The following is a 12,234-nucleotide window of genomic DNA, read 5'->3' on the forward strand; positions in this document are numbered from 1 at the left end:
TGATAAAAGATAGAACCTAAGAGAGTCTACTGGCATTTTAACACTAACTTTAACAAGACGCTAATTTTAAAGTCTTTTACTTATTTATGGAATGATGTGAAATCACGGAAGGCAGCTTTTAGCTCATTACAGCAGTGGTGGGTTGTGACTAAAACACAAATCAAAGTCACATGAGACAATGCTAGATCTCTGAAAGCTCTGGAGATAGTAATAGTGGAACTCCAGCATTTGGAGGTCACAGGAGATCGAGGGCATATTAAAGCCCTCAAAAGTAAAGAAGCCAAAATGAACGAACTGTTAGACATCACAGCACAGGGGGCGCTGGAAGCTTTAAAAGCGTGACTGAGATGGATGCTCCTTTTGAGTTCTTCAGTTTAGAGCAAAAGAATGGACAGAAAAGATTCACACATGCTCTGCAAACAGAATCTGTGGGTCTGTCATCAGAGCCCACTGAAATTCATAAGCAGACAGCAGTGACTGGTCAGGGTCACAGATAGTAAAGTAAAGTTTCCTCATGGACCTGGCAAAGCTGTCTGAGCAAGCAGCCAGGAAGATGGACAAAAAGTTAATGCTGGAGGAGCTTCACGAGGCTCTCCAGGGCATAGAGCTTGAACCGGCACCAGGTATAGAGGGTCTCCCTGTTAACCCTCTGGGGTCTAAGGGTATTTTTGGGCCTGGAGAAGTTTTGTCATACCCTGATATTTGTGCTTTTTTCAGTTGCTTATGAAGATATAAATGGCTAAAATCTAAAATCACTGTAATCAGCACAAACTGGAACTGGTATAACACCATGACGAAAACACACACACACACACACACACACACACACACACACACACACACACACACACACACACACTCTCTCTCACTCTCTCTCTCTCTCTCTCTCTCTCTCTCTCTCTCTCTCTCTCTCTCTCAAACACACACACACAAACACACACACACACACACACACACACACACACACACACACACACACACACACACACACACACACACAAACACACAAAATTATCACGGCTAATACACACATGCTAATTTGTCATTAACACATTAAAAACAGAACTGCTGGAACAAACATTTAAACAGCCATATTTAAGTAATATTATGTCAAATTATTAATTTCTGATGCTAATCATATTCATGAATAATGAATAATAACTTTACTAATTTGCTAGTTAGCCAGAGTCACTATCGCATCTCCATCATTCTTATAAACCATTCTGCAGGAATAAACGTCACTTCCTTGTACATGTGTATAATTACTGCACATTATACTGTACTCTGTAAATCTCATAGATCATTAGCATAGCTAGCATAGGTACTTAGCAATAGCATTAGCAGAAATGCTAATATTTATATTACATGTAACTTGTAATATTTAGTATTGATGATATGTATTATTAAAAGCAGTAAGTTTATAGCCAGTATAATAATAAGATTTTTAATATTTAACCAGAGTTTTTCACCGTCATTTTTAAATACACCAAAGAACAACCCGCAAATTTACAGGCTATAACAGATAATGCTAACAGAAGAGAAACTCGACATAGAAGGTAATCAATGTTTACTTGTAAAGGGTATTACTGTAAACATAATTTGGTTCTGTTTGCAAAAATAAGAATTTAAAATAAACAGTTTTGTGGAAACGTGTAATAAGTTTCATCAGTTTAACAGCTGGCTGGTTAGCTGTAATGCTAATCCTGTCTCCTAATTAGCGGAAATGTACAGTATAAGTCGAAGGTGTTTGTTGTTTTTACAGTAATATTAGGTATTTAATGACCTGGATACAGAGATTAGTGTTTATTTAATTGTGTGTTATTGTACTTAATTAAAAATGCTGACACACAAGACAATGTTTGCGCATGCGCGGAACGACGCGCATGAGATCTAGGACATCTAGTGTTTAGTGTCAGGTGTTAGTGCCAGGTGTAGTGTTTAGTGTCAGGTGTTATTGCCAGGTGTCATCATCATGAGCATCATCTGCGACACCAGAGCTTGTAGTTCTACCATCACACACACACACACACACACACACACACACACACACACACACACACACACACACACACACACACACACACACACAGGGGTTGTCCTCTTAATCTCTCCAGAGGAAACTGCGTTCTACTTTTTAAATGGTCTTTTGCTTCATAATTTAGATGAAATTTGAATTGTGAAAAAGATCAAGTCTCTGTTTGTCCACCTGGTGGCGCCACAGAGCAGTAAAATTAGAGCCACAAACAGCGTTGAGTAATTCGTCATTAGCAAGATAAAAATCTAATGCTGTAATTAAAATAATTAATTCAGTGCTTTCACTGCGATGAGGATGAATACTTAATACACTTATTCAATACTTAATACACTGCAATGCCAGTCTGTGTGAGCTTCAGTGGTCCAGTGGTAAAGTCCTAGCCAGAGGTTGCTGGTTCAAATCCAGCTCATCCCCACATGCTATATGTCCACTGATGATGGAGGTGAGTGGGTGGAGCAGGTAAATAAGGTGTGGTGACTGGTGTTGATGGAGGACAAATAAAAATGAGGTGATAGGTTTTACAGCAGTTCCTTTATTAATGCAAAACTAAGTCGAACCTCTCACTTCAGGCTTCATAACCACCTTCTTTTCCTGCTCTGCCCTCAGCTGCCTGGATCCTGCTCACCTTTGTTGATTTGAGTGATCGTGGTCTTCCATTCAGCTCTGGATGTTCTCCTCTGATCTGTCATTAATGACGCTCCCCGGATGCTTTACTGACATGAGATCAGCAGGCTGTGAGATTAAAGTCTCAGTCAGTCACTAAATCACTTCTCCTCGTTCTGAGGTTTATAACGTTCAGGAGATATTTAGATGGATGAGCAGATGCAGATGTTAGTGTGTGGATCTTTCTCTAACACATTGACCTACTGCTGAAGGAAAACGTTTACATTAATCAAAGTAAAAGCACAACAGCGTCATTAGATGTTACTGCATTTTATTCTTATTGGACCAATTCAACTCCATATTTATATATTTGACTTGATAGTTATAGATTTCCTCGACACCTCTTTTTGAAGAGTTCGGCTCTTTACTTATTTATTTATTTGTGCTTTAAATTACGTGAAATGCAGATGTTTGTGTTCCTTTCTAGGGGAATTTCTGAGTTATAATAAACCCCAGAAGATGACAAGAGCAGTGAAGATAAGACACAAATAAAGGCACCTGTAACAAGATTTTAAGGGAGAAAGTAAAAATTTGTTTTATTTGTTAACATCTTAAAACCAACACTAACATTTTTAAACCCGACAAAAACAGATTCCGAGTACCGAGCATTTAAACCGAGGGAAAAATTAAAAGCTAAAATGAGGAAAACCGGGAAAAAGCATTAAAAGAAGACATTAAGGCAGAAAGACACCCTGGTGGAGGGAGGAAAGAAAGGAGGAAATCAACACTCACGATTCCGCCCCTAATGAAGCGTCTTAAATTAGCTGATGATGTCAAATACCCAATTTGTGAGATACTTTAACCTCTAATCTGTTTCTGGGCCACAAAGTGCATAAGGAGGAAGAGGAGACCTTTCGGAAGGCGAGAGAGAGAGAGAAACGACGAACGAATTGAAAAACAGCAAATACGTCGCTGAAAGTTTCCAGTGTGAGGCTCAGCTTTAAGAAGCAGACAGGCGTCGATTTACAGTTTCATCTCAAACAAACCTTCAGGTTAACTGCAGATAAATAAACAGCACTGAGACGTCAGTGAGGCTCAGGCTGGACAGGAACACGCGAGTTGCACACGTGAGTGATGTAATTACTTATTCGTTGCGATTTAAAATCACTTCAATATAAAATAAATGTACAGTAAGATAAACAGGATGCTGTAGTGTCAGGATGTCGTGATTAAATCTTCATGCGCTCTGGGCTCCAATGGTTTCTACAGAAACAACACAGTAAAACAGGCCTGGGTTAGAAAATTGTACCACACAAGGTGTGTGTGTGTGTGTGTGTGTGTGTGTAGAGGAGTTGTGTGGAGTTGTGTAGGGTTGTGTAGGGATACCAGGCTCTTTGAGTGCTTCTGCATTGCCTACAAGTCCATTCTGCTCCTCTGTGTTTCCGTTCAGGATCTCACTGGTCAGATTATTGTTCCTCTGTTCCTCTAAGATCTGCTTACACAGCTCCTCCTACACACACACACACACAAAGAGACACACACACACACACAGACACACACACACACACACACAGAGACACACACACACAGAGACACACACACAGAGACACACACACACACACAGAGACACACACACACACAGAAACACACACACACACAGAAACACACACACACACACAGAGACACACACACACACAGAGACACACACACACACAGAGACACACACACACACAGAGACACACACACACACAGAGACACACACACACACATCAATATTATTTCTTTATTTACACAGAAGTGCAGTAAGCAGGATTTTTTTAAACCACACACACCTCACACATCACCGCCAGCTGCATCGGGACGTCTTCAACCTTGACGAAATCCTCCTCATCAGATTTCTGACTAGTGTTTCCAGACCCGACCTCCTGAGAGATAAACACACAGACACACGCACCTTCACCCATAATGTACAATATAATTAAAGCACAGTCAGTGGCTAGCGGAGTGCGTGTGTGTGCGTGTGTGTGTGCGCATCCATACATCTGCGTTAACTAGAACGGGCGAGTCAGTCTGAGGGCTTGCTGTGGTGGAGTCATGAGGACTTTCATCTGAAGGCAGAGTGACGGAGACAGCAGACTCGTCCTTGCTCTGTGTGTGCTCAGCTCCAGCATCTCGCTCGTCCTCCATCAACTCCATAAACTCTGAATTAGAGCTCTTCACTGCAGGTGTACAGAGCACTGAATTATAACAGGAAGTGGCTCATGGTTAGTCTCACAGTATAGTAAATATAATATTACACATGTAGTGTGGATAAAAGGAAAGACGTTTAGAAAACACACACACACCTTCAGTACTTTCAGTGCTCTCGTGGTCTGACTTGGTCTCCTGTGCAGCTACATTCAGTAAAACTCTGTTACACTGCAACACAAAGTTTTACATTGAATATAATACTCATAAACAAGACCTGTCTCAAGCAGGAACCACAAGAACCTTAAACAATCAAACAAGAGACTGAGGATGGGAACCATCACCATGACAACAGGAAATCAACACGATTATGCGTTCAGTGAGACATTACTCCAGCATTCAAAGGAGGAGGAAACACTTGGAGAAGCTCTGATATTTTAATAGAGTCAAAATAAAGAAAACATAAATAATACAAGCAGCTATTAAGCAGGGACAAGAACATTCAGGCCCCAGTCTATAGACCAGAAATCATTGGGACCACTGTGGCTTGTTCCTAAGGAAATAAACAATATATAAAATTAAAATATTGGGTCGAATCTTATTTGTTAACTGCAGGTCACGTTGGTGAACATGTGCGGCAATTCTTGTATCTATACATAAATGCTGAGATTCAGCCTCACATTCAGTTCAGTGCCAAAATAAACCACCAAAATCGGAGAAATGATGGCTGAACAAAAGAGAAAAGCTGTTTATTTACAGCTCGAATGGTGGAAACCGAAAGTGATGTGAAAATACAGGAGACTTTAAACAGTCTGCTAAATTTCTTGCATGAAAATAAATCCTAAAAAGTGTAAAAAGCTTTCTATAGACTCCAATGTGGAAGTATAGTACGAAGTTGTGCACATTTATAAATTACACACACACCTGTGAGGGTTCAGCGGTGTTGTCTGAGTCCTGCAGGGATGTCTGAACTTCTACAGATCCAGCCTCAAACTCCTCAACCTCCTCGACCTCATTCTCATCCTCACCGCTGCCGTAGTTATTCAGTGCCTGTGTCTCTGCTTTGGACAAGCCTTAAGACATACAGGCACAGGAAATGAAGTATCACTAAGCAAACAACACTAAGAGATCAAATGACCAGAGACAAATGTTCTGGTTACAGTATTTTCCGCACTATAAGGCACACCTAAGAGCCTTAAATTTTCTCAAAAAATCGGCCGTGCGCCTAATAATCCGTTGCGCCTTATGTGTGCACCGAGTTCCAAAATCTGTAAAAAAGTTGTTGTGCGAATTTGGTAAGCACTCCGCTTGATTGACTGTCGGACCGTTTCCCCCTGACACAGGGACGTAATACATACACTACGTACGCTGGCAGCAATGCCACGCCTCTGGTAGGTATAACTACCGGTATGTTGCAAAACAACATTTGTTTCTTCCTAACCATTATGCGCTCCACACTCCAGTCCAGTAGGTGGCGGTAAATGCACCTTAAGTTGGTTTGCCATCCGCCAATAAAAATTTGACACTTATGAGGCACAATTCAAACTACAGGCTATCAGTTACACAGTTGTAAATGGGAATAGAGCAGCTGTGAAATAATTCAACATCAATGACTCTATGGTTCGGAAATGGAGGAAGCAAGAAAATGAACTGCTCCAAGTTAAGAAGACACAGTAGATGAGGACTTTGATGGATTTGTGGGAGAAGATTGATTAAAAAATAATGTGTATGTTGTTAAATAGTAGAATAAAGTTCAACTAAACTCACTGTTTTGCTTGTTACCTTTTTTGTAGAGCGTATGTTTTTGCATGCGCCTTATAATACGGCGCGCTTTATGTATGGGTTAAGTACAGAAATAGACCCCGTAATTGAGACTGCGCCTTATGATCCGGTGCACCTTATGGTGCAGAAAATACTGTAATTAATTTCTTTTTAATCTTGAACACAAATCGGTGGATGAGGCCGTGTCAGATAAACGCACTTATAGACAGTGGCAGTCCGTCTCCTTCCTCTTCGTCTTCCTCCTCCGAGACGTCCCTGCTCAGTTTTTCATCTGTTTGTTCTCTCTCTCCGTTGAGACAGAGACTTGTCCTTCCCTGCTCCGTCTCGTCCCTGTCCTACAACATTAACACACACAAACGTTACGTATAAAACACAAGTGACAGCGAGAGCTCATTAGAACACAATAATAATTCACAAAGAGCCATTAGAGTTCAGCGCCGACTCACTTTATCCTCATCAAAATAAGAAGGTGAGAAGGTCTTTTCTCCTTCACACTTCTTCCCCTAATGGACAAAAACAAACCTGACTTAGTGCCATTATCAGGAAAAATTCAATCACTAGATAGCACAATATAAAAACATTTCTAATAACACATTAAACATGTATTTTATATTATTTATAAAATAAATATATTTCCAGTAAACACACGCACAGTACCTCATTGGGGGGGGTGTGCTTAGTGGGCGTGGTCTGTGTATGTCTCTTAGGGCGGTGTTTGTTCTGGTCAAGGTCTTGCATGAGCCTGAAAAAGGCAAGTTCATTAAAGAGGATCTCAGAGACGTCCACCAGCAGATCCTCACCACAGTCCTGCAGCGTTCGGCCGACAAACTTACTCAGGGACTCCTGTGTACACACACACACACACACAAGATAAACATCAATAATGTACTACCTGATGTACTAGTAATAGTAACTGTTTAAACATGAACCCAGGACAGAATGGTTTGTGTACCTGTAGGATTCCTCCTAGTTGTTTGTGGAAGAATCGCATGAACTCTCGACTGTCATCGTTTTGCTGAATCAGTGTCAGGACCATGCGCCTAACTAACGTCAGAATACGTGGAGAACAAACCTCACCCATGTGCTCCTGTCACATACACAGACACACACATTAGCGTTTATGGTATTACATTTGGTGTGCATTACTCATACTAAATGTGGTAAACCTGAACTCATGTTAAATTCTCTACAGGAAGTGCTCTTACCTTCAGGAAGGGGATGACTTCTGTCATGATGGCTTTGATCTGTCTATCCAACTGCTGTGTGTCAATCTGAGGGCAGCGCATGTCCTGACCTACACACACACACACACACAATTAGCAAGCAAATCAACTCAAAAGCTTTTAATATAATAATCATACTATAAAAACTCCATCTGATGTCTGACTTGGATGAAATATTCTCAGTCCCAGAGGTCAGTGTGTCCGCCTAAGCCCTGAGTGTTGAGGACGGTATTGCGTGTGGATGAAGGGTGTACACGCTGCAGTACCTTCATTAGCAGATGGATGACCACCAGCACCAGTGGCAGCAGCAGCAGTAACAGCTGAGAGCTCAGAATTAGAGACAGGGGGTCCCGTAGACACAGAAGCAGTGGCAGCAGCAGAAGCAGGAGCAGGAGGAGGAGGAGGAAGTGGAGGAGGAGGAGGAAACCCAGCCTTTAGTTTCATACGCTCAAACTCCCGCATTCTCACCAGAGCTTTATCTAAATGAATCACTGTGTTACCTACATATAACGAGAGAGAGAGAGAGATTTAAAGGAATGGGGAAAAAGAAAAAACAAGAAGAGAACAAGAATTATGAGTAAATTTTCTGATAAAAAATGAAAAGAAAAAAAGAAAAAGAAAAATGAGGTGAAGATTAAAGCAGGACAAACCCAAAGCAGCACACACACCCCCATGAACCAGCATCACCTCCCCCAATGACTTATAATTAGTTACTCCTGATGTTTATTATTATTATTATTATATGTTAATACATATGTGAACTGTGTTCATTGTATTTTGTTCTATTCACTAAACTGTGGATCTTTACACCACACAGTGATTAAATCACACAAATAATCTACCAGTTAATTTAACTAAGAAAGTCAGAGCTGCAGCGTGCTTACCCAGGTCATCGCTGGCAAATGGCTCCAGGTTCGAGGACATGGACAACAAGCTCTCACTGTCCACAGAATCTCCCTCCACAGCTCTCTTTCTTCGAGAGCGGATTTTCACCCTCATGTCTTTCTCAGATACGTCCTGAATGACATCACACAGAGGATTTAAAATAAATGTATCTTACTGAAGCAACAAAAAAAAAACAAAATAAATATGAGAAGTAAGTGAGATAAGTGAGAGCTTCACCGTCTGTGTGTGTGTGTGTGTGTGTGTGTGTGTGATGTGAGTGTGTGTGTGTGTGTGTGTGATGTGAGTGTGTGTGTGTGTGCATGCGTGTGTGTGTGTGTATAGCTCACATTGTCTGTAGTAACAAGACTCTCACTAGGAGTGAGCTCAGACTGTGACCCCGGCTCCTCTGCAACACTCTTCTCAGTCAGGTGCCTGGTTACAATGTCCTAAAGAAGAAAAAGTTCATAACACCATTTAAAACTATTACACACATTCTCAGTCAATGTTCTAAACAGCAACCACTTCACACACACAGACACACACACACCTGAAGTGAGAAGAGTGCCCTCTGGCGAAGGTAGTCCGTGTTGAGAAGCTGCAGCTCATGGAAGAGCTCAATGAGGAAGTGTGGACGAGACTCGTTCTGTGAGATCAGAGTGGCCACTTCTGAGTAGATCGTCTCCCTCAGAGCCTCAAACAGGGAGAAGTCACTGCTGCCATCTAGACACACACACACACGGTCAACCATCTAATGTTGAAAGAAGTGTGATAAAGGAATTAAACCAAGAAAATTCTTCTATAATTTATTTTAGTGAAGGAGGCCCGGTGTCTTTGCCCTTCAGTCTCAAGGCCTTTAAATCCACAACAAAGAATTACTCTACATTGTTACACAGTATTAAGCCATGAATGAATGATGTTAAGTGCATGTAAAGTGCCATATTGCAAAAAAAATGAGCTAATAGCAGAAAGCGGGGTTTAGTTTACCTGGAGCTTCGGTGCATGCAATTTGGTTAGAGAGAAAGGGGGTTCTCCATGCATACGCTGCTGTGAGACACATTAAAAACCAAAAATGAAGCATACACACAAACACACACAACGGAAAAAGGTGGGGAAAATAATGTAAACTGGCTCGGGATGAATAACACAATGATACAGAACAGTGTATTTATCTAAATTCTGTGATTTAAATCTTGGCAGCTGCTCAGCATCTCCCAGCGATGTGTAAAAAACAGCCGAAGAGAACAGCCGAAGTGTAGACGGACCTGAGGAGAGGTCATTGTGCTTCTTGGTCTTGCTGTCCAGTTTCTCCTGGGTAAGTTTATCCAGGAGGCTCTGGTTTGAATCTCGCGGCCTTGGCTGAGCCGAGCGCTCTCGTCCTCTCTCCCTCCCCTTTTCCTGCTCATGATTAAGCTCTGAGGCACTCGAAACACTGTCACTGTCCAAACCTGTTCGGGAGGAGAGTGAACCTTCAGAAACACTGAGTTTATTTAAATACAAAACATTTTTAAGGAAGAAACACAAGTACAAAACACATTCATGTTAAACATTTATATTTTGATGGTGTTTGAGTGTTTTATCTGATCCTCACCAGTGTTGTTGTGGTTCTTGGCCCTCCAGCGTCGGTTCTTTGGTGTTTTGTCTCTGGATGCAAGGCTGGCCTGAGCAGAGGCTTTGCGTCCAGGTCTGAAGCTCTTTGTGATGGTGGAGGGGTCGATACGGTCAGGCACGCTGCTCAGGGAATCATGGGAGTCCGACCGCCCTCGGTCACTGCCTTGTTTGTCACATGACCTGTTCAGGGAGGAGTTCAGCCAGCTGGAGTTTTTAGAGTCATCTTGTGAGCTGAGAGAGACAAGTAATACAGAGAGAAGGAAGCGTGTTATTAAAGGAAATCTTTGTGAGTAAATCAGAGATTTCATAGACACTAAGTACCGTGTATGTGCGTTGTTAAGGGGGGTCCTCTGTAGCGGAGGTGGGAAGCTCATGTACTCTGTTTTTAGGGACATGTTGGGGTCGGGTTGCTGATCTGAGCTGGCCTGAGCTCCTGATGCCTGCTGCACCTCTGAGTCCATAGGTGGGAACATGGGAGAGAGATTAAAGCCTAAAAAATGACAAGATAAAGGGAGAATGCTATTGACCAACTAAACACAGTCCCAATAACCAAACTGTTACGTCACTGTAAGCAGTCAGACAGCCATTTCCCTTAATGTCAATCCAACCGATCTAAACAAAGCTCCTGCTGTAACCAGCTGTAATCACACATCATAACGTATTTGTGTTGTCAGGATCTTCACCAGTTCTTCTCTCGACATTAAGAAGCAAATCTTTAGTAAAGAATACAGTGTCAGTTTGTGTGTGTTACTGACCGGTGATGAGAGGGGAAAAGTTGTTCATGTTAAGCGTGTTGATAGGAGGGAAGGGTAGGAATGGTGAGGGTGAGACTGAATCCTGCCCAGTGTTCTGATGCTGCTGTTGCCCCGAGGATGGCTGCTCTTGCTGTCGAAGGAGGTCATTGAGTGTTTGCTTCAACCTGCACAAGATAATCAGCCATCAGTTACAATGAAGGAGGAGCAGCCTGAATGCTCCACTGAACAAGGTGTGGACTGGACTGTGTATGAATGTGTTTAAACCTATTGATGTTGTTCTGTTGCCAGGCGAGTTGTGTGTAACAGTGGTTGAGCTGGTGCATGATGATGGGAACCTGCGGTGCACCCAGGTTATTTGGCAACATGTTACACGGTGTCGTCAACATGGACTGCAACATGCATGAAAGAGTCTTCACAAACAGACACAAAGGGAAAGAGAACATTTTTAAGAGCGTGGAAAAAAAAAAAAAAAAACACACAAACACCAAGCCACAAAATCTTTCCAGCTGAATGTAAATCTTGTGTGTGTGTGTGTGTGTGTGTGTGTGTGTGTGTGTGTGTACCTGCTGGTCCTGCAGCAGCATCTGACACATGGCTGTGCTGAAGTCCAGCTGTCTCTGCAGGTGTGTGGTCTGCTCCTGCCAGTGTGTCTGTGTGTGTGTAGCACTCTCTGTGACTGACAGGTCAGCAGCCCAGCGCAGGTTTTCCTGCCTCTTTGCCCCTCTGGGATTGGTACAAGGCTGAGTGCAACGTGGAGATGAACGCTTTACACTATCAGTGAACAGAGTGTCTCATTGTTTAAAACACACAAAACAATCAGCAGGCAAAAAACACTTTGAAAAGCGTGTGCGTGTGTGTGTGTGTGTATATGTGTATGTACACACACCTGTCCCTGTTCTTGCCACTGCTGCTGGGCTTCCTGTTAGAGTATGAGTGTGGTTCATCAGTGGAGCTCGACTCTGCTCCCTCTTCTTCATCCTCATCTTCTTGCGCACCAATCTCAGATTGGTAATCATCTTCTTCTTCTTCATCCTCCTCCTCACCCAGTGGACACTGCGTGGAGCCGCCCCACGTTGCCATGGTTCTGACAAAACATCCACACACAGTTTATTACAGCCGTGTGTGAAACAGAGAATAAAACCTCAAGACTGAAACC

General features: G+C 42.3%; 1 protein-coding gene across 11 annotated transcripts in view; it reads right to left on the minus strand.

The window, feature by feature from the left end:
* Window positions 1-3,207: 3,207 nt before the first annotated feature.
* Window positions 3,208-12,234, minus strand: part of pcm1 (pericentriolar material 1) — a 25,269-nt gene continuing 16,242 nt past the window's right edge. For 4 of the 11 annotated variants that reach the window (XM_027134778.2, XM_027134784.2, XM_027134776.2 and 1 more), the window contains 23 exons: window positions 11,965-12,162; window positions 11,642-11,849; window positions 11,343-11,488; window positions 11,079-11,242; window positions 10,645-10,813; window positions 10,304-10,554; window positions 9,978-10,160; window positions 9,700-9,759; window positions 9,263-9,435; window positions 9,063-9,161; window positions 8,715-8,847; window positions 8,097-8,330; window positions 7,813-7,901; window positions 7,560-7,694; window positions 7,265-7,450; window positions 7,054-7,110; window positions 6,807-6,942; window positions 5,750-5,898; window positions 4,984-5,056; window positions 4,679-4,875; window positions 4,471-4,563; window positions 4,025-4,148; window positions 3,208-3,901 (listed from right to left, as the gene is read on the minus strand). In XM_027134778.2, the coding sequence (XP_026990579.1) occupies window positions 3,876-3,901; window positions 4,025-4,148; window positions 4,471-4,563; window positions 4,679-4,875; window positions 4,984-5,056; window positions 5,750-5,898; window positions 6,807-6,942; window positions 7,054-7,110; window positions 7,265-7,450; window positions 7,560-7,694; window positions 7,813-7,901; window positions 8,097-8,330; window positions 8,715-8,847; window positions 9,063-9,161; window positions 9,263-9,435; window positions 9,700-9,759; window positions 9,978-10,160; window positions 10,304-10,554; window positions 10,645-10,813; window positions 11,079-11,242; window positions 11,343-11,488; window positions 11,642-11,849; window positions 11,965-12,162 (3,283 nt within the window). In that variant the 3' untranslated portion in view covers window positions 3,208-3,875. The remainder of the gene's footprint in view (window positions 3,902-4,024; window positions 4,149-4,470; window positions 4,564-4,678; window positions 4,876-4,983; window positions 5,057-5,749; window positions 5,899-6,806; window positions 6,943-7,053; window positions 7,111-7,264; window positions 7,451-7,559; window positions 7,695-7,812; window positions 7,902-8,096; window positions 8,331-8,714; window positions 8,848-9,062; window positions 9,162-9,262; window positions 9,436-9,699; window positions 9,760-9,977; window positions 10,161-10,303; window positions 10,555-10,644; window positions 10,814-11,078; window positions 11,243-11,342; window positions 11,489-11,641; window positions 11,850-11,964; window positions 12,163-12,234) is intronic. The other 7 variants (XM_027134781.2, XM_027134786.2, XR_003438819.2 and 4 more) reach the window with 6 other exon arrangements.

The sequence above is a fragment of the Tachysurus fulvidraco genome, chromosome 7, assembly GCF_022655615.1.
Source record: "Tachysurus fulvidraco isolate hzauxx_2018 chromosome 7, HZAU_PFXX_2.0, whole genome shotgun sequence".
Taxonomy (NCBI): Eukaryota; Metazoa; Chordata; class Actinopteri; order Siluriformes; family Bagridae; genus Tachysurus; species Tachysurus fulvidraco.